Below are 19,778 nucleotides of genomic sequence, written 5' to 3'. Positions count from 1 at the left end.
AGATCTTCACTGCGGTGTCATTCATAGCTCATGAGCAGTTTGGGGACGTTAAACTGAACACAGCATGTAGCACTGTCACCTTATAAAAGCTGAAGCTGATCCAGGGGTTGCCTGGATCTTTTCTTATCTTGCCCTTAATTCCCTTACTCCCCCCCCCCCCCCCCTGGTAACAAATTTGTGCAGGTCCGTGCTGTACCCGAGCGCGTTGCTGGATGACCGGAGGAACAGGAGAAGTTGTCCACGCCGCTGCGCCTGAAGCCTTGGGCGGCAGAGCTCACCGTCTCCGAGAACCTGCACACGGTGAGCACATCGCGCAATTCAGCCAAAGCTAAAATGCTGCGGAACCACCTAAATGCATAGTCCGCAGGAGCAGGACTAAGGAAAGCGAACTTTTTTTGGATGTCTAGAGTATATGAACTCCCCTTACTGTCACAGTTGTATTGTGGCCATGATGTTCATGAATTATAAAAGATCAGTTGCGTTTGGTATATTTGAAGGACCGGTCATGCTTGCAGTCTTGCTTTACATGTTGTTTGGCACCTGTGCACTGCTGCAAGCGCGCTATAGTAGAAGATATACGCGCAGTGCAAAAGCAAGGAGGTGACACATCAGGGAAAAAAAAGGCGAGGATCCGTGTGCGAAACTACATATACATGAACTACGCGGACGACTGGGTGCTGTGTGAGTATTTGGAACCCCGGGGCCTGCTGAACTAGTTGCAAGTGAAATTAGTGATGACACATTGGAATGATGCGTGAGTCACGGATACGCTGCGAAAATGCTGAGAATGATTGAGTAATTGGGTGCGATGTCAGGCGTCACTGCAATTCAGCAGTGACGCCGTATGGCTGCTATTTAGTAATTACTTCCTTATTATAAATCTACTTCACCGTGGGGGATTTCCCTAAACATCGCACTACTCCTCACTTCTAAGGTCCCTATAGTGGCATGCTAATTGATCGCATGTATAAAAAGAGAAAAAAATTCCAGAAACAGAAAAGAACAAAGAAAATACCTGAAGAGAACCGTAGCAGGCACCGGGCTAACCGTGACGAAAGTTGACAATGGGCTACAGTTTCAAACCCCCATAACGAATTTGCGCAGGTCACGACTGTAGGCAGACACGAGGTTGGATGACAGGAGGTGCAGGACACGTTTTCTACGTACACGAGAATCTTTGGACGGCAGAGCTCACCGTCTCCGAGGACCGGCACACGGTGAGCACGTCACTTACTGCATTCCGTGCGACAATGCCGCAGCGTCAACGAGATGGTCTGTAGAAGCAGCAGGATTGTGGAAATTGCAAACTTGACTTGGCTGCACAAAGTACCTGCGCTCCCCACACTCCCACAGTTGTGTTGTAGCCAGGGTGTTTATAATATATCTCAAGGCAATGATGTTCGGTATATGAACGGACCAATCATGCTCGTCAGTGGGAATTTCAAACTGCATTTTCTATGACTGCTCAACTGTGAGCATTATGGAGTAGTAGTATGAACTTCATTCCGCAAAATGGGACGGGGTTTAGGGGTTGGGGTCTTGAGCAGCAGGTGGTGTTCCTAGGTACAGGGTCCCATTGGTTCTTGCTGCCTCCTCGGCCCGCTCAACCAGCGCAAGCTGATCTTGCGGGTCGGAGCTGGACAGAAGCTCCTCCCGCTGCTCGACTGACGGGTTTGTAATTTTGGGCTCTATCTGGCTCGCCCGACAGCCCCATGTGGAATGGTAGAGGGTGGCTATCTCTCCGCACCACACGCATTCTGGAGTGTATTGCGAAACACAAGGCGCCATGATGTGAGGAGAAAGAGGCCTAGCTTCTCTTTCGAGGGTGACAGCGCCCGAGCAGTTACTTTTGTGAGACAGGATGAACATCATAATCAGAGAGGGGGGGGGGTGGAAAGGAACGCGGATTTCGCGCTGACTGTTGACGACGCGCAGAGACATTGAAGAATCGTTTGGAGATAGCGACGGCCCCACGGAAACGTTTTCCCTTACAATCAGGCTCATCCTTGCATTGATTCCGCGGAACAAGAATTCCTTGCTGCTGGAGGCTAAAAAAAAATAATGTGGCTTGTAACCGCTTATGAAGTGAATGAACGTAATGGCCTCATTATACGCGGAAAGCTTACAAGAAGGTTAGGCCCTAGCGTCCAATGGTGGCCATCAGGGTGGTTCCTGGTATCGTGTTCTGCCCGCCTTTTTGGTCGGGTTTTGCACGTTGTTCGGCGGCTGCCGGCATGGTTCACTGGAACAAATTATTCGCTTTGTCGCTTTGGGGACCATAGACGAAGACACGTACAAACTGCGAAAACGAAGTGCCCACAGTAATGGTTAACTGGCTAGCGAAGCAGCACTTACCACCAATTCGTTCTGCACTGTTTAGTTCACACGCTTCTACTGCAAAATTACAAGACATCAACATGACGAAAGCCGGCGCTGTGGCCGCTGGGCCCAAAAAACGCTGGTTCGATCCCGCGGCGATCACGTTTCCACGGAGGCGACATGCTAGAGGCCCATGTGCTGTGCGATGTCAGTGCATGTTAAAGAACGTCAGGCGATTAAAACCTTCGGAGACATTAACTAAGGCATAGCCCATATCGTGAACATGAAGACAGGAGGTACTCCGACTTATAACTTTGTTTAATGAAGGTACAGTCGGGGACAAAAGTCTCCGGACCACGTGTTCCTCTAACGAAGCCGATAGCTTTGCTAATAGTCGGTGGCTGGGGACCACCCTTGTGGAGGCAAAAGTTAAATTTTTGTTCTTTCATCTCCACAAGTGCGGTCTCGAGCTGCTGTCTGATAGTAGAGCTATAAGCTTTGTTTGAGGAACACGTGATCCGGAGACTTTTGTCCCCGACTGTACCTTTATATTTGTATATCGATCGGCACACTGCTGTAGGTACCGAGGAAGGCCACAGCAAGGACACGTGGACAAGACATCCGAAAGATACCACGCACGCTTTCTTTTTTACTGGACGTTTTGGTTCATAAACGTTCATGAAACAAAACGTCCAGTATAAAAAAAAAGTCTGTGTGGTTGCTGCGGGCTTCTGCGGTACCTGCAGCAGCGTGCACCCTCCTCTTGCGCTTCGCTTTTTTTGTTACCCAAACAACTTATATGGTTCCAAAATTTCCTTGGCCCACCTTTAGCTGCGCGATCAGGGGATTACTTTATTTTACTCTGGACGAGGACCTATACAAGCAGTTTCTATCATCGATAAGATTCCCATTTTCGGTCTATTCCTTCCTCTCTGTTTCCCTGAAGCCACCCGTAGTTGTTCAATGACCTCCTTAAATTCCTTATTGCGTCAGCCTCGTGGTTTCCTCTTTCCTTCCCAGCGGTTTGTAACTTTGCTTGTTCCATTTCCATACTGCTGAGTAGTTCTAATTACAATCCCACTTTTCCATGGGGCGTTAATCTTATGCTTTCTCAACGCCTGCTGCTATTAGCGCTATTTGTTGGACGTTGAATTTTGCTTTCGTTTTTTTGTTTTATACAATTCTCTTTTGATCAGGGCACGCATATGCAGAATAATACATCTATAGGATCACATCCTAGGCCATACTCTCCCTCCTCGTCTATTTACATTTTGGCAAGCTTGCTGTACAGGGTGTTTCACGTAACTTGAACCAGTGATTAAAAAAAGTGGTGAATCGGATCTGGGTGCAACCAAAGACATATTGTTTCCCGTCGTGTGGCGCTCCTCAGTGTATCTTTAAAATTCTGTTTAATTAGTTAAGCATCAAATTAAGCAAGTTTCCTAATACTCACTTTAGAGGCACGTGCGTTCTGTTAAGTGTGTAGAGGGGGTTTAGAACGAATCGATTCAGTTTTTTGTAGCAACGTACTTCCTCCTGATCATCATCAGCCTGACTACGCCAACTGCTGGGCAAAGACCTCTCCCGTGTCTCTCTATCTAATAACCCTTTCTTTTTGCCAGCTGCGGCACCCGTATCCCCGCAATCTTCTTAATCTCATCCTCTCACCCAACTTTATGCCCCCCCCTCCCCCCCTGCTGTGTTTGGTTTCCTTTGGAATCCGCTCCGTTACCATGAAAGATCAGTGGTTATCTTGCCTTCGCATTACATTCCCTGAAAATGAAAATTGGTTTTGAGGAAAGGAAATGAATGCAGTAATTGTCGCACATATCTCGGTGGACACCCTAACCGCGCCGTAGGGAAAGGGATAAAGGAGGGAGTGAAAAAAGAAAGGGGGTGGTGGTCGTGAAAAGCATTTATTCGGCTATATTGTAAGCAATTTATTCGCCTTCGTCGTCGTCGCCTCTCTGGCTGCGACTTCATTCTCTTTCACCTGAAGATTCCCATCGTCATCGCTTGAGGCTGTTCGCTTGGAAGACGTCTCTGGCGAAAGGGCTAGAATAAACGTCTTACGTGAAGTCTTCCCTTACAATATTTACAGAGAGGTGCTTGCCCCTGAGAGGCTCCTAGTGGGTCTCGCCCCTTGCAATACTTGGCGGACTCCCTCATTCCGGGATCTCGTTGGTCATGACCACTGCGCACGTCCTCCGAACCAGGCCCTGTTGGGCGGACGGATAGTTCCTGGCAGCCGGGCAGGGCCGCCCCCCAGTCCTCGCGGGTAGGGGAAGGGGTGATGGGGGGGAGAGAAGGATTTTTCATGCATGCCCAAACCATGTGGAAGGTGTCGGCCACCTCCTCACAAAATGAGCAGCGGCCTTCCAAAAAGGATTAAAGTGCTTGAGAACCGCCGGACACAGCAGGGTGTTTTTAATGTTTGTAAAGAGCCTGAGGAGAGTTCGTTCGCCAGCTTTACCCAGTCCCTTCATAGGAACCGGGTAGCGCCGGCGTGCGGCACGTTAGTGCTCAGCAAAGTCTTGAGAAGAAATAAGAGGGCTGTGATCTGGGTTAAGGTCCTCCCAAGGAATGCCTGGTGCCCGGTGAGTGAGTGCGCGGGCTACCTCATGGGCGGCTTCGTTACATGGCATGCCTTGGTGGCCGGGGACCCATATGATTGAGCGATGAGTTGGATCGCCGTCGCGAGTACTATGGTGAAGAATTTGGTAGAAGAAAGGAAGAGGGGCCGTCGTGGCGGTGGCGAAAAACATTAATCAACAATTAAACAATTACAGAGATGTGATTGGGGTAGGGCCCTATTGGCACCTTCCCCTCACAATACTAGGTGAAGCCCCTATTCCGTAATCGCATTGGCAAGCAACGCCATCCTCGTCCGTTGAACCGAGACCTTTTTTGGGTCTTGAGGTCTTGACAGCCGAACAGGACCGCCTCCCAGTCCTCTCTGGTGGGGTTGAGGCGGGGGGGGGGGGGGGATAGATGGGCACTCCCAAACCATGCGGGAGGTGTCAACCACCTCCCCACAGAGCTGGCACGCGCCGTCAAAGGATGTGTTGAAATACTTAAGCCCCGCCGGGCACAGTACAGTGTTTGATGAGTTTTGATGAGGAGGCGCTCGTCAGCGCGTCCAGTCTCTTATAAGGGGTCGGGTAGTGCCGGTGCTCCTCCTTGTAGTAATTGGTGATTTGTTTGAATGTAAGGGCCAGATTGTCTGATTCGGAGTAGGACAGGGAGATAGCCCGAGGAGAGAGTGCGCGAGCGGCCTGATCGGCCTGTTCGTTTCCCTGGAGTCCCTGGTGACCGTATGCCCAAATCAGGTTGCGTGAAGCTGGATCTTCGCACCGGCAGCTAAATTGCAGTATGCGCCAGGCAAGGGAGGGCCACTGAGCCACCGCGGCTCCGCTTAGGCCCCATTTATTCCTCTTGATTTCATCTACGATGTCCTTTGCCAGTTGCGGCCACCGTATCCCCGCAAGCTTCTTAATCTCATCCGCCCACCTAACTTTCTGCCGCCCCCTGCTACGTTTGCCTTCTCTTGGAATCCACTCCGTTACCCTTAAAGGGCAGCCCGCAAGGGCACCTTGTGTAACGAGGTGTTGGTGCTTGGCGCCACCACGGACCCTTAGTGCCCATACCGAAGCTGTCATCCGTACCGTGGCGATAGGTTGAAAGGTGGAGGGAAGAAACCTCGAACGGTGGCGGTCGAGGAAGTGGTCAATCCTCGGCCGATGGGCTCCTCGTCTGTCTACCAGGCGGGGAGTCCCGGGACCTTCCTCTGTGTATAAGGGTGAATCAGAGGCGACAAAGTATCAGGAACCCTTAGTTTATACATGCCGTATGGAAAAAGCTGCAAAAAAAATCTGATCGACCCCCGAAAAGGGGTCGCACCGATGTGAAGAAACTGAGTCCACAGAAGCCAGAAACGTTTGCGAAGTTTTTTATGCTTCACTCAAACACTAATGTACCGGTAGCCAACCTATCTGCATTTGTCATCGCCAACACCCTAAAAAGTTGTGTAGGCAAAGACTACAAAGCAAAAAAGCAACGAACCGGAGACCTCCTTGTAGAAATAAACACAAAAGAACAGAGCACCAAACTGATGTCATTACAGAATCTTGGAGAAATGAGCATACAGGTAACCCCGCACCGCACCCTGAACCACTCAAAGGGCGTCATATCTGAATATGAACTCCTACAGAGTACCGATGCGGAAATGGAAGAAGAACTAGCCGAACAGGGAGTAATAGCAGCCCGACGAATAACCATCCAGAGAAACAATGCTGAAATCAAGACCAAACATATTGTACTAACTTTCAATAGCACAACTCTGCCTGACTCCATCCATGCCGCATAGAGAGAGAGAGAGAGAGAAAAGGACGGAAAGGCAGGGAGGTTAACCAGGCGATGCCCAGTTGGCTACCCTACACTTGGGGAGGGGAACAAAGGGGAAAAAAGGAAAAAGAGCGGCAAAGAAATGAGTCTGTCAAGTGTCCATCGACCACTATGTCACAGGGACAGAGGGCGCGCACTGAAAACATAAAGATTATAGGCGGGAATGCAACCCCGAGTCCCTTAGGAAATTCAGGAGCGCTTTCACCGCTTTCCGTTGTCTGGAAGGTTGTGTCCAAGGCCCCAGAACGTTAGACTCTGTTAAAGGACGCGAGTCCAAGCGGAGCAGAGAAGCAACTAGGCAACCGCGCTCTCGCTCAAAACGAGGGCAGTCACAGAGGAGGTGGCTGATCGTCTCGTCACAACCACACTGGCCACACGCAGGAGAGTCAGCCATTGAGATGAGATGGGAATAGGCGTTTGTGAACGCCGAGCCGATCGAGCAGCATCGTCAGCTAAGGCGTTACCAACAATGCCGCTATGGCCTGGTACCCACTGGAAGATGATTTCATGGTCTTGTTCGATTGCCTGGTGATGCAGATATCGTATCTCCGCTATAAGTTGCTCATGGTCGCTATGTCTCAAGGCAGATTGAAGACATTGTAGGGCAGCTTTTGAATCACAGAAAACAGCCCATTTTTGAGGTGATTGTTGTGAGATATACTGTACCGCCGCAAGAAGCGCGGCCAACTCTGCTCCAGTAGAGGTAGTCCGATGCGAAATTTGTTGGTGAATTTGAGTCTGTCGCGCAGGAACGACCACAGCGCAAGCAGAACTAGTAGAGGTTACTGATCCATCCGTATAGACGTGAGTACGGTCAAAATATTCGAAGTGGAGCATGGACAGTGTCAGTTGCTTAATGGCTGGCGTCGATAAATTTGACTTCTTCGCTATCCCCGGAATAGCAAGGCGCACACATGGGAGCCGCGTACACCACAGAGGAGAGGGAGGTAGTGCTGCCGGGGTGAACTGTGGGATCGACGACTGTTGCGTCGTTATCACCTTCGCAAATGCAGAATGTGGTCTCTGCAGTGGCAAAGGCGCAAGGTGATGCTGTGGAATCCTTGAGATATGACGTATGTGCATTCGCAAGCAGTCTAGGACAATATAAGTAGAGATCGGGTGGTCTTTGGCGAGTGCAATGCTACCCAGTGTTGATGCGCTCCGAGGGAGACCTAGGCTTGTGTGAAGGGCCTGACCCTGCACTGACTGGAGGGCACGCATGTTAGTTTTGCACGTGTTTGAGAGTACAGGTGTACTGTACCGCAAGCATCCCACAAATAGAGCTCTGTACAACTCCAGCATTGACTGGACCGACGAGCCCCATGATTTTCCTCCCAGAAATCGAAGTAAATGAGCGATAGATGTTAGCTTTTTTTTTAGTAGAGTGCAATGCGGGCTCCATGATAAATTGCGGTCGATCAGGATCCCTAGGAAACGATGAGATTTGCTGTAAGAAATGACTTGACCGTCGATGCGTACCGGATATGGAGTCATACATTTACGTGTAAATGCCACTAGCGCGCACTTTTCCGGTGAAACGCTGAGACCTTTCTTCTGGAGATAGGAAGAAGTGATCGATGCTGCCCGCTGAAGTCTTGCCCGCACCTGGGGACGCGTCACAGAGGAGGCCCAAATGCAGATATCATCGGCGTACATGCACACCTGGACGGTGTTGGGGAGGTTCTCAGGGAGGGCGATGAGAGTCAGATTAAACAATGTAGGGCTAAGGACACCGCCCTGGGGCACGCCACGGTAGGTGTAATGCGCAGGCGTCGGGCCATCATCACATTGGATAAAAAATGATCTTTTGGACAGATAGCTCTCTATCCACGCAAACATCCGACCACCGATGCCCACAGTTTCCAGCGCATCAAGGAGGGCCTCATGGGTCACGTTGTCGTAGGCACCTTTTACATCCAGAAAGAGTGCCACTGACAAACGTTTCAAGTGCTTCTGTTGTTGAACCGTGGATACGAGGTCAACGACGTTGTCAATAGAGGAGCAACCCCGCCTGAAGCCGGCTATAGCGTCGGGGTATATTTTGTAGTGTTCGAGGTACCACTCAAGGCGCGACAAAATCATTTTCTCCATGACCTTTCCTACGCAACTGGCCAAAGCTATTGGCCTATACGATGAGAGCTCGAGTGGAGATTTCCCTGGTTTTAGTAGGGGTATCAATCGACTCGATCTCCATTCTTGAGGAACAGCACCGTCGAGCCAAGAGTCGTTGTAACGTTTGAGGAGCTCTTCTCGCGCGTCGTGGCCAAGGTGGGACAGCGCAGCATATGTGATTCCATCTGGCCCTGGTGAAGACGAACGCCGACATCCTGCAAGAGCAGCGTCGAGTTCCTCGCGAGAAAAAAGGACATCCATGGCTGAGACCCGTGAGGCAGGAGGAACACGCCAGGAACTCGAAGCAGTTGGTACACCAGCAATTTTTCTGCAGTAGTCCGTTGCTACTTCAGACTGCTGTCGATCTTGATAGACAGCCAACGCATAGAATGGTTGTCTTTGTTGCGGAAGCGTACGGAGGCCCCGCACAGTACGCCATATGAGGGACATGGGCTTGCGGGGATCCAAGTGCTGACAAAAGGACCTCCAGCGCTGGTTCGCCAGCTGATCCAATCTTCGTTTGATTTTTTTCTGCGTACGTCTCGCCTCCCGTAGATCATTTAAGCACTTGGTTCGTCTGTGTCGCTTTTCTGCTCTCCGCCGAAGAGCACGCAGGCGTTCTAGTTCAATATCGAAATCACTGCGTATTCTTGAGGACGTGATGTGACATCTCGCAACGTTCATAGCATTAGCTATAGTGTGCTCCAGCCTGCCAGTGAGGGCTTCTTTGCTCGTCTCCTCCATATGTTTTCGAAATACTGCCCAGTCGATTCGCGCGAGTTGGGCTGGGGTGGACGCAACAAGGCCGTTTATTTTGAGGTAGGTAGGAATGTGGTCACTTCCATGGGTCTCGACATCACAAAACCAGCGAACACTCCGGTGCAACGACCTTGAAACTAATGTCAGGTCCAGGCAGCTGCTGTAGTGACAGCCGCGCAGGTATGTCGGACTGCCGTCATTCATAACATACAGATCATTGTCGGAAGCAAATAACGCCAGACGCCTTCCTTTGGCGTTAATTCTGGTGCTTCCCCGTAGCAAATGGTGGGCGTTAAAATCGCCAGTAATGATCCAAGGAGCACGGGTTTCTTCCATGATGGCCTTCAGCCTTTCGCAGTCTAATTGAGAGGAGGGTGACACATATGCTGCAATCAGTGTGAATTCTAGCGTTTTCGTCTTGATTAAGAAACACGCGTATTGATTGTCATTGTGAGGTGGAACTGGGCAGCAAACATACGTCATGTCAGTGCGGAGGTATACCAAGACTTGGCTGCGCTCCCCGCATGTAGGGGCGAAGAAAGATTCGTACCCGGAGAGCCTGATTGCTCCTGATAATTTGGGCTCGCAGATTACCAATATCGGGAAGTAGTTAGTGAATACGTAAGGACGAAAACTTGACATTCGCGACCTCAGACCTCTTGCGTTCCATTGGAAGATCGTGGCGCCTCTGACTTCCTCACGAAAGGTGGGAAGGTGGCCAGCCATTATGGATTAAAGTCCTTGAAGTGCTGAACCCAGGGAGTCCAGCACTAGTAAAACGCTTCGAGCAGTTGGAGATTGCAGAGCCTGTAGGAGAGGCCGAATTGCGTTGACCACGGTCTTTAAAATCACAAGGGTTTGGCGGTCTTGCTCCGGGAGCCCGTCTGCAGCGGCCGACGTGCTCAGCGATGGGAGCTTACGTGGAGGGGCCTCAGGAGGACATAATGGCGGAAGCGCTGGCCAAGGATCGGAACCTGATGACATCTGGCCACCCTTGTCCACAGAGGGCGGACGGAGCACACTGGGGCGAGGAGGAACAGGAGGTGGAGGAGGGTGAGCAGGAGGCGCCAACAGCGCGTCGTTGCGGCTGTCATTGGCAGCAGCCTGTCTGGATTTCCTCTTGCGTCGGGCACGTCTCTTGCGAACGATCGCGGCGGCTTCGCGGTGCGTCGAGTTGTCTCGGACCAGTTGTCTTAGGACAGCACGCTCTGCTTTTAGCCGCGGTCAGTCTCTAGATGAGGCGTCATGGGGACCGTTGCAGTTTGAACACCTCAGAATTTGTGCTGTGCATGTCTCAGAATCATGAGGCTCGGCACACCGGGAACACACACTCGCGTTGCCGCAGAGTCCGCTAACATGGCCCAGTTTCATACAATTGGTGCATTGTAGGGGCTTTGGTATGAATGGCCGTACTGCGTGACGAAAAAGGCCTACCTTCACATGTGACGGAAGGCTGTCGCCTTTGAAGACAATCTTGACACAGCGAGCTTTCCCAAGACGTGAAACTCGGAGAATCACGGTGCCTTCGTTTCCTGGCTTCACAAGTATGGGCAGATCTTCTTGCGTGATCGTCTCATCGACGTCATAGATGACGCCAGAAGAAACGTCCTCGCCGAGCGGGATAACTGTACGGACCGACGTGCCTCCGAGTTCAGTGATGACCCGCAGTGATTCGAGTGCTGGCGCATGATGGACGTCAACAGCAACAACGTTTTTGCGCGAGTTAACGCGAACGTCTTTAATACCTCCATTGTAAAGTCCGCCCATACATACCGAATCCGAGACGATGTTTCAAGTGCCAGCGCTTTGGACACAGCATGTTGGCCTGCCGAAGAAAACCCACTTGTGTCACATGCGCAGAAGACGCACATACAGAAGAAAGATGCGAACGCACACCAAAGTGCATCAACTGCAATGGCGCACATGGCGCGTACTCCAGGTCATGCCCAGTCTGGTAAACAGAAAAACAAATCATAACTTTGAAGACCACAGAAAACCTGTCCTACCTTGAAGCAAAAAAACGCGTCTCTTTCCAACAGAAAGGGACATACTCTGAAGCGGTGACGCGGGGACCGCCGCCGCCTTCAGTTTCTGTCGGCACACAGGTCGATCCGAAGGACCTGGGGTCGACAACCAAGTCCCCACCACAGAAGTCGGTGACACAGTCCACAGGGCTGAAAATGTCGCGGGAAGACCACGCGATCCTCGCCGGAGGCCCTCAGGCCCCACTTTCAGCAGCGGCATCCTCGGCGACAGACACCCAGAACACCTCTGCTGAACTGGACCTGTTGCCCCACCCCTCTAAGAAGGCAACTGCTGACCCAAGAGACTCTGCCCCTGGAGCAGAGCATGGTTCACTGGTGCCAACAAAAAAGACGAATGCGAAGGCCACGGGCCATCGCAAACAAGAAACATCCTCCACGTCCACCGTGGAGGAGACGGATGTCAGCGAAAGCCCGTTGACATCTAAAACACAAGTATCCGCGGATTCTCCGCGGAAATCCGGCGCCACGAAAGTGGCGATGGATACAACTCTTGGTTCGCCACCGCTGCAGCGGCGGCGAGACTCCCTAGAGAAAAACGGGAAACCACGAATCACTGCCCCTGAGAATAAGTAACTTTCCCCAATCCCCAACTTATCACAATGGCGTATCTAATACAATTGAACTGTAGAGGTCTACACAGAAACTACACAGACATAACCGATGTGCTCAAAACAATGGCACCTACAGCTGTGTGCCTGCAAGAAACGAACCTTGGGCCACAGCACACAAACATCTTAAAAAAATATAATATTTTCCGGAAAGACCGAGTACAAGCTAGCCGACCCTCAGGAGGCGTCGCTATCATAACGCAAAGCGATGTCCCTGCAAGAGACGTATCATTAAAGACGAACTTAGAAGCGGTCGCAGTAAACATCATTAGCCATAAAACAATAACAATATGCTCTGTGTACATACCACCACACAACACAATAGCCATGCATGACCTAGAAGAACTTCTGGAACAGTTGCCAGAGCCATATGTAATAATACGGTATTTTAACGCACACTCCTCATTCTGGGGAAGTGAGCATACTGATTGCAGGGGTCAGCTCATCGAGGATTTTATTCTTTCGAATAACATATGTTTAATGAATACGGGAAAAGTCACGTACTGCTGCCCCAGCTCTGGAAAAATGACCTGCCTCGATTTAGCATTTACATCACCATCTGTTTTTAATGATTTTATTTGGGATGTTTTAGATGTCCCCTGGGGAAGTGATCACTTACCTACGGTTTTAAAACTAACATCAGCTACATTCATCCTCCCTACGAAGCCACGGCGATGGAAAATTCACCTCGCCGATTGGGCACTTTTCAGAACGAAGGCCACACTAGAAAAAGAATATGCCGAAACCCTTACTATAGAAGAACTAAATGAAAAATTTGTCACATGCTTAATATCTGAAGCAATAGAAGCCATCCCACAAACGTCTGAAATTTCACGAAAAACACAAAGTTTGGTGGTCAAATGAATGCTCAATGGCTAAAACGCAGCAAAACAAGGCTTGGGGCAACCTTCGCAGATATCCCACTGCAGGAAACTTGCTCATCTTCAAAAGGGCTAGAGCCAAAGCACGATACATTAGACGCAGCGCAGAAAGGGCATCATGGCAAGAGTACATATCCTCCATAAACAGCTCAATATCATCAAAGAAAATGTGGGAGCAGGTGCGGAAATTCACAGGAAATTTCACTCCATTCACATTTCCAATGCTAACAACACCCGGTACTCAAACAACATTAGAAGAGCAGGCCAACATATTGGGTGAGCATTTTTCCACAGTTTCAAGCGCATCCAACTACACACACAGACATTTCAAAAGCACAAAGCAATAGTAGAAAAACAAAGCCTGCCCTTTGGAACATGCATACATGAAGACTACAATCAGCTTATTACCATGCAGGAACTAAACACAGTACTAACATCCGGTAAAATGACAGCACCAGGCCCAGACAATATACATTATGCCATGCTTGCTCACCTCCCTGAGGCTGCCATAGAGGCTCTCCTAAAATTTTTCAATAAAATATGGATAAGTGGAGAAATCCCCCAAGCATGGAAAGAAGCAATCATAGTACCCTTTCTAAAACCTGGCAAACCACAAACTAGTCCCACCAGTTACAGGCCAATAGCACTAACTAGCTGTATAGCAAAATCATTCGAAAGCATTCTAAACATCAGACTAACCTTCATACTTCAGTCCCAGCAACTTTTAGATATACACCAGTGCGGTTTTGAAAAGACATGTTCCACAACCGATCACCTTGTACGCTTTGAGAACACAGTCCGGGAAGCGTTCATCCACAGCCAACACTGTATCGGAGTCTTCTTTGATCTGGAGAAGGCTTACGATACCACGTGGAGGTTCGGTATTCTCCGTGGCCTAGCGGACCTAGGTATCCGCGGCAGGATGCTGAGCTGTTTGAGCGACTTCCTGACCAATCGAACGTTCAGAGTCCGCCTAGGCGCAACCTTCTCCAAGACTTTTATCCAAGAAACTGGAGTGCCCCAAGGGTGCATCCTCAGCACGACCTTATTTGTCATCAAAATGAACTCCATAGGAAAAGTAATCCCAAAATCGATAATGTACTCAGTTTACGTAGACGACCTCCAAATAGTATGCACGTCTTCCAGCATACCTACCTGTGAGCGGCAAATACAAATAACAATAAATAAACTGGCTACCTGGGCAGATAGAAACGGATTTAGATTTTCCCTTCAGAAAACAGTAGCGGTTCTGTTCTCTTTGAGACGAGGCCTACAGGCCGACCCCACACTATATTTAAACCAAACCCCACTACCTGTCAAACAAGAGCATAAATTCCTAGGGATAACTTTCGATAAAAAGCTCACTTTCTTGCCACATATAAACAGCTTATAGGAAAGGCCGATCCCTAAACATCTTAACAGACTCGAAAGACACGTGTAAAAACTATACGAAGGGCAGAATTAGCGGCATGGCCCTCAGGATAATCAGTGGGGCAGCAGCCTCTGCTGAGAAGACACCCATACAACACATAATCTGGGTCCCAGGCCACGCAGGCGTAGCGGGGAACGAAACAGCAGACAGCCTAGCTCGAGGGCTTACATACCGAGCAGGCATGTCAGATGTTCTGGAGCTTCAGCTACTAGCATGCGAGGGGGGATACACAGAGACATTACAACTATACAGAGGGACTAGATTCAAGTACCCACCACCACACAAAGCCCTCACGAGGGAGGAAGCAGTCGGCTGGCGTAGGCTACAAACAAACTCCTTCCCCAACTTGTACATCTATAACAAGATGTCACCAACACAATACAGAGCAAACTGCCCCTGGTGCGGCGACACACCCACACTATACCACATCACATGGGAGTGCGAACGAAATAAAGCATTCCACCAACACGAATTCCCGAGTGCGGAGCAATGGGAGAGCCGGCTCACCAGCAGCGAGCTCGCGGCCCAAAGGGCCTTAGTGCGGCACGCTACTGATGCAGCGCGACTCAGTGGAGCCCTGGACTAGGGGCCCAACCTTGCTGAAGAGAAGCCTCAAGTCGCCGGCGCCACGAAAGACGACGGAGGCTTCGAATCCGCGAATCTCTCAAAAGATCTAAATAAAAGTTTTCTACTACTACTACTACTGGGGGTCTGATAGAGCTTCCCTGTTACATATATATCGTTCTCTGGTTCGCTCTAAGTTAGACTATGGGTCCATAGTATATGGCTCAGCAAGACCGTCCTACATAAAACGATTGGATCCTGTCCACAATCTTGGTTTAAGGTTGTCTTCCGGTGCTTACAGAACTTCACCAATAGCAAGTCTGTATGTGGAAACTAATGAACCTTCCTTAGAAGATCGAAGAACAGCACTAACTTGTACATACATCCTCAAAATCCTTTCTCAGCCCAAACATCTCTGTTACCCAATTGTCACGAAATGCCCATCCCGAATACTCAACAACAAGCCCCATGCGATTAAGCCGTTGCTCTTGCGCTTCGAAGAAAAATGTCAAACTCTGAACATACTAAACGAAATCAAAAATATTGCCCCAAGACACGAAGCGCTACCACCGTGGTACACTCTCCCCACAGTGTGTGACGTCACACTAACACGCCTCAGGAAAACCTGTACACCACACGACCATATAATACAAGAATATCTAGCACTACAAGAAAAATACAGAAATTACTCGTCATTTTGTACTGACGGGTCAAAAACTCATGCTCATGTAGGAAGCGCAGTAATACAAGCAGAAAATAAAAATGCAGTACGACTGCCGTCTTGTGCTACAGTTTTCACCGCTGAGTGTTATGCCATTTGTGTTGCGGTACAGAAAATAACAAATGAAAACATCAAAAACAGCATCATTTATACAGATTCACTGAGCGTTCTTACAGCATTAAAATCCAAAAATGCCACGGAGCCACTGATAGGAAGCATCATACACAACATAGTAAAGATCACAACACAAAAACATGTTATAAAATTCTGCTGGGTTCCCAGTCAGGTTGGCATTAGGGATAATGAGAGAGCCGACATGTGTGCTGCACAAGCCGGAACCATGGAAATAAAACATGTGAATTTGCCTCCTAGGGATTACATGAAGTTAGTACGTAGCCAACTAAGAGCCAAATGGCAAGCCTCTTGGGAAAATGAAGGAAACAACAAGCTGCATACTGTAAAGCCCATTTTAAAAGAATGGAAATCATGCCGCCATAAAGAGCGTTTTATCGAAGTAATTTTATGTCGTTTACGCATAGGTCACACACACATCACCCATAACTTCTTATTAACAAAAAAAGAAAGACCTCTGTGTGAAATGTGTGGTGAGGAGCTCACAGTAAATCACATCTTAATTGCTTGTTCGCATCTCGAAGTACTTAGAAAAAAGTTTTTTACGGCATTTTACAATGAACACATTCCATTTCATCCCACATTGCTTTTAGGCGAGCAAACCCTTGTCGAGTTTTCACTTGTTTGTAAGTTTCTAAAGAAAGCCAATGTTTTAAATCTATTATAATGTAACCTCTGTACACTTGACTTAACATCATCTAACCTTGTGTTTGGCGCATGATAGCCATAGTTGCTTATGCGCCATAAAACCCCATATAACGTAACGTAAGTTTAAAGGGCAGCTGCACCACTTTTTGAGAATTTCGCGATGTTCAAGGATTCAAATCTATATAGGCTGTAGGTAAAGCATGCCAAGTTTTTTTGCACTAGCATTTAAAATGATCACGTAATCGACGATTGAATTTTGCGCTTCTCCTCAAAGCACCAAAGGAGTGCGGGGAAGTTTAGCGTGACGTCACAGAAGGTATGATTTCAAGTTACCGCTGCCGTCAGCCACACACTAGCGTTCCTTGTTGAATGCTGCCTAACAACGTTCGGAGGGCATTGCCTTTGGCGACGTTGGTTTTTTCCTTCAAATTGGGCGTGTATGCATTGAAAATGTACCGATACCTTCGATGACGTCATCATGCCCCCCCCCCCCCCCCCCCTTGGCGTTGTGCTCTGCGGAGAAGCCCGAAGGCCGTCGCGATTTGAATCGGCGATTACTTCACCATTTCAAATGCTAGCCCAAAAGGACTACGCATGCTTTACCTGCAAGTTTCACACATCCGACCCATTTAAGCTCATCGATTTCTGAAACCAATGCAGTTGCCCTTTAACGACAACCGGTTATTTTGCTTTCGTATTACATACCGTGCCGAAGGCCATTTTCTCCTCTTGATTTCGACTGGGATGTCCTTAACCAGCGTTTGTTCTTTCACTCACTCCGCCCGCTTCCGATCTCTTAACGTTACACCTATGATTTTTCTTTCCATAGCTCGATTCGTCGTCCTTAGCTTAAGCTGAACCCTTTTCGTTAGCCTCCATGTTTCTGCCTCATAGGTGAGTACCTGTAATATACATCCGTTGTATACTTTTCCCTTGAGGGATATTGGTAAACTACCATTCATGATATCTGAGAGAGCCTGTCATATGCGGTCCACCCCATTCTTATTCTTTCAGTTAATTCATTTCATTGTTTTCTTAAACGCCTGAAGGCATTACATAAGGGGGGACGTATTGTTGAAACGGCGTAAGGCGATGTGAACATGCATAACAAACAGGAAATCAAACGTGCACACTCACATGGCAAGGGCTCCAACCATGACAGGATTCGACAACAGGTGATACACCACTCTTGAAAGACAGATTAAACAATATTTGCTGCAAAGTGCGCTTATGCGACCAGGATCTGTATGAGATGAATTTTTATTTTCTCCCGGAATGTTTTGTGATCAGTGCATGAAACGATGTCGTTAGACTGTGAATTCGAGTGTTCTCGCGTTGGCAAAGAATGGGTTGTTGTAAGCATTCGTGCGGGCACCCTATGCGTGCTATCGGGTTTCCGTGACTGAGCCGTAAGGACGTTCGTAGTGGCGTGGTTAATAGAGTGTGTCGTGTTCTCGTGCTATGACAAATGTATTGAGTAATCATAGGCGGGAAACGACAGGGCGTGACTCGGAGGGACTGCTTGAGGGCGGTGATGCCGGTTTCTCTTGAGTAACATGAAGTAATGAACCGAGCTGCACGATTTTGGATCGATTCCAAATCGACGGTGAGATATGATTGCCATGGGTGCCAGATGGATGATGCACACTATAATTTTGGCCGTACAAATGTTTCGTACGCCAGCTGTTTTATGTTAGGGGATGCAGATTTCAGATTACTTCTCTGGCAGCCAAGTGTGAGTGAAGTATCGGAGCAAATAGTTGTAATGTGGGTGAACCATGAAAATGATGGTGCGAGATGTACACCTAGGTGATTATAAGATATTGCAGCGGTGATCGGCACTGATGAGATACTGTTAGTGTGCACATGCGATATGGTGGGTTTGTGAGTGAAGGAAAATGATGTGCATTCAGATAGATGTAATGGCGCTCGCCATTTTTCGCACCATGATGCAATAACGTCAAGGTCCTGTTGCAAAACAAGGTTATCAGTCGGGATATTTATTGCATTATAAATGGCGAATCATGCGCGAAGACTCGTAATTTGCATTGAATGTTAGAGGGTAGGTCGTTAATGTATATTAAGAAAAGTAATGGTGATAGGCCGGCCCCTTGAGGGACACGTGATGTTACATCTCGTAAGGGTGACTACGTAGATGTCATTTGCGGATTTGAACTTCGAGCGCTCTTTTAAAAAAATGTTCAAGCCAGCATAATTAGATTGGTAGGAATCCCGAGGCACGAAAGTTTCGCAAACAGACGATGATGAGATACGCATTCGAATGTCTTTGAAAAAGTCTAAAAAGATTGCATCTGTCTGGAGGTTATGGTCCATGTCCTTAAGTATGTGTTGGGTGAACACGGCCAGCTGTGTTTCACGTGAAAGCGATTTCCTGAAGCTATACTGATGCGGATAAAAGAGGTTAATTGAATCTAGGTGGGACATTGAGTTTGATGCTATAATGTTCCCTAGAAGTTTAGAATTTATGCTAGTAGGGGATATTATATGATAGCTGGGCATGCGCAATCACCTGTTTTGAAGATGGGAACAATTTGGGCTATCGTACGATCATCAGGAATACTTCCCGTGTGCAATGATGGGGTAGATATTAAACGTCTAATCTAATCTAATAAATCTAATCGAGCCGATTAGATTTATGTCTATAGGGTAGAGGATACACCAGAATTTGATGGGATTTGTTCTGAGAATAGATATAACAAGCCAGGAGATAAAAATTTGTCTTCCCTTTCATCCGCTAATGCCAATCAGCTTTCGCAGATTAATGCGCTAAGCCGGCAAGCTTAACGCGAGGAACCTTTCAATCGAAAGCCTTACTAGCTCAATTACGATAAAAACGGGCGGCGTATATTTTTTTATTCAGTTCCGATACTCCCATGGCCCACAGGGCATTATTGATTTGAGCGATACATAGAAACAAAAAATTCATTGGTTACAGGAGGGCATAACGCATACAGCAAAAAAAAAACCACTACTGTGACACAATGAAAGATAATCAAGAGGAAGAAATGGGCTTGGGCAGGGCATGTAATGCGAAGGCAAGATAACCGCTGGTTCTTAAGGGTAACGGAGTGGATTCCAACAGAAAGCAAACGTAGCAGGGGACGGCAGAAAGTTAGGTGGGCGGATGAGATT

At 48.4% G+C, this 19,778-nt stretch overlaps 1 protein-coding gene across 1 annotated transcript in view; it reads left to right on the top strand.

Moving 5' to 3' along the window:
* The first annotated feature begins 212 nt into the window (after positions 1-212).
* The window catches only part of LOC149331824 (uncharacterized), a 70,078-nt gene continuing 50,512 nt past the window's right edge, over positions 213-19,778 (top strand). The window contains exons 1-2 of the mRNA XM_089557415.1: positions 213-300; positions 1,105-1,217. Of these exons, the coding sequence (XP_089413541.1) occupies positions 213-300; positions 1,105-1,217 (201 nt within the window). The remainder of the gene's footprint in view (positions 301-1,104; positions 1,218-19,778) is intronic.

This window comes from Amblyomma mixtum, chromosome 8, assembly GCF_055824585.1.
Source record: "Amblyomma mixtum isolate Tamu chromosome 8, ASM5582458v1, whole genome shotgun sequence".
NCBI lineage: Eukaryota > Metazoa > Arthropoda > Arachnida > Ixodida > Ixodidae > Amblyomma > Amblyomma mixtum.
This window is presented reverse-complemented; position numbering and strand designations above follow the sequence as displayed.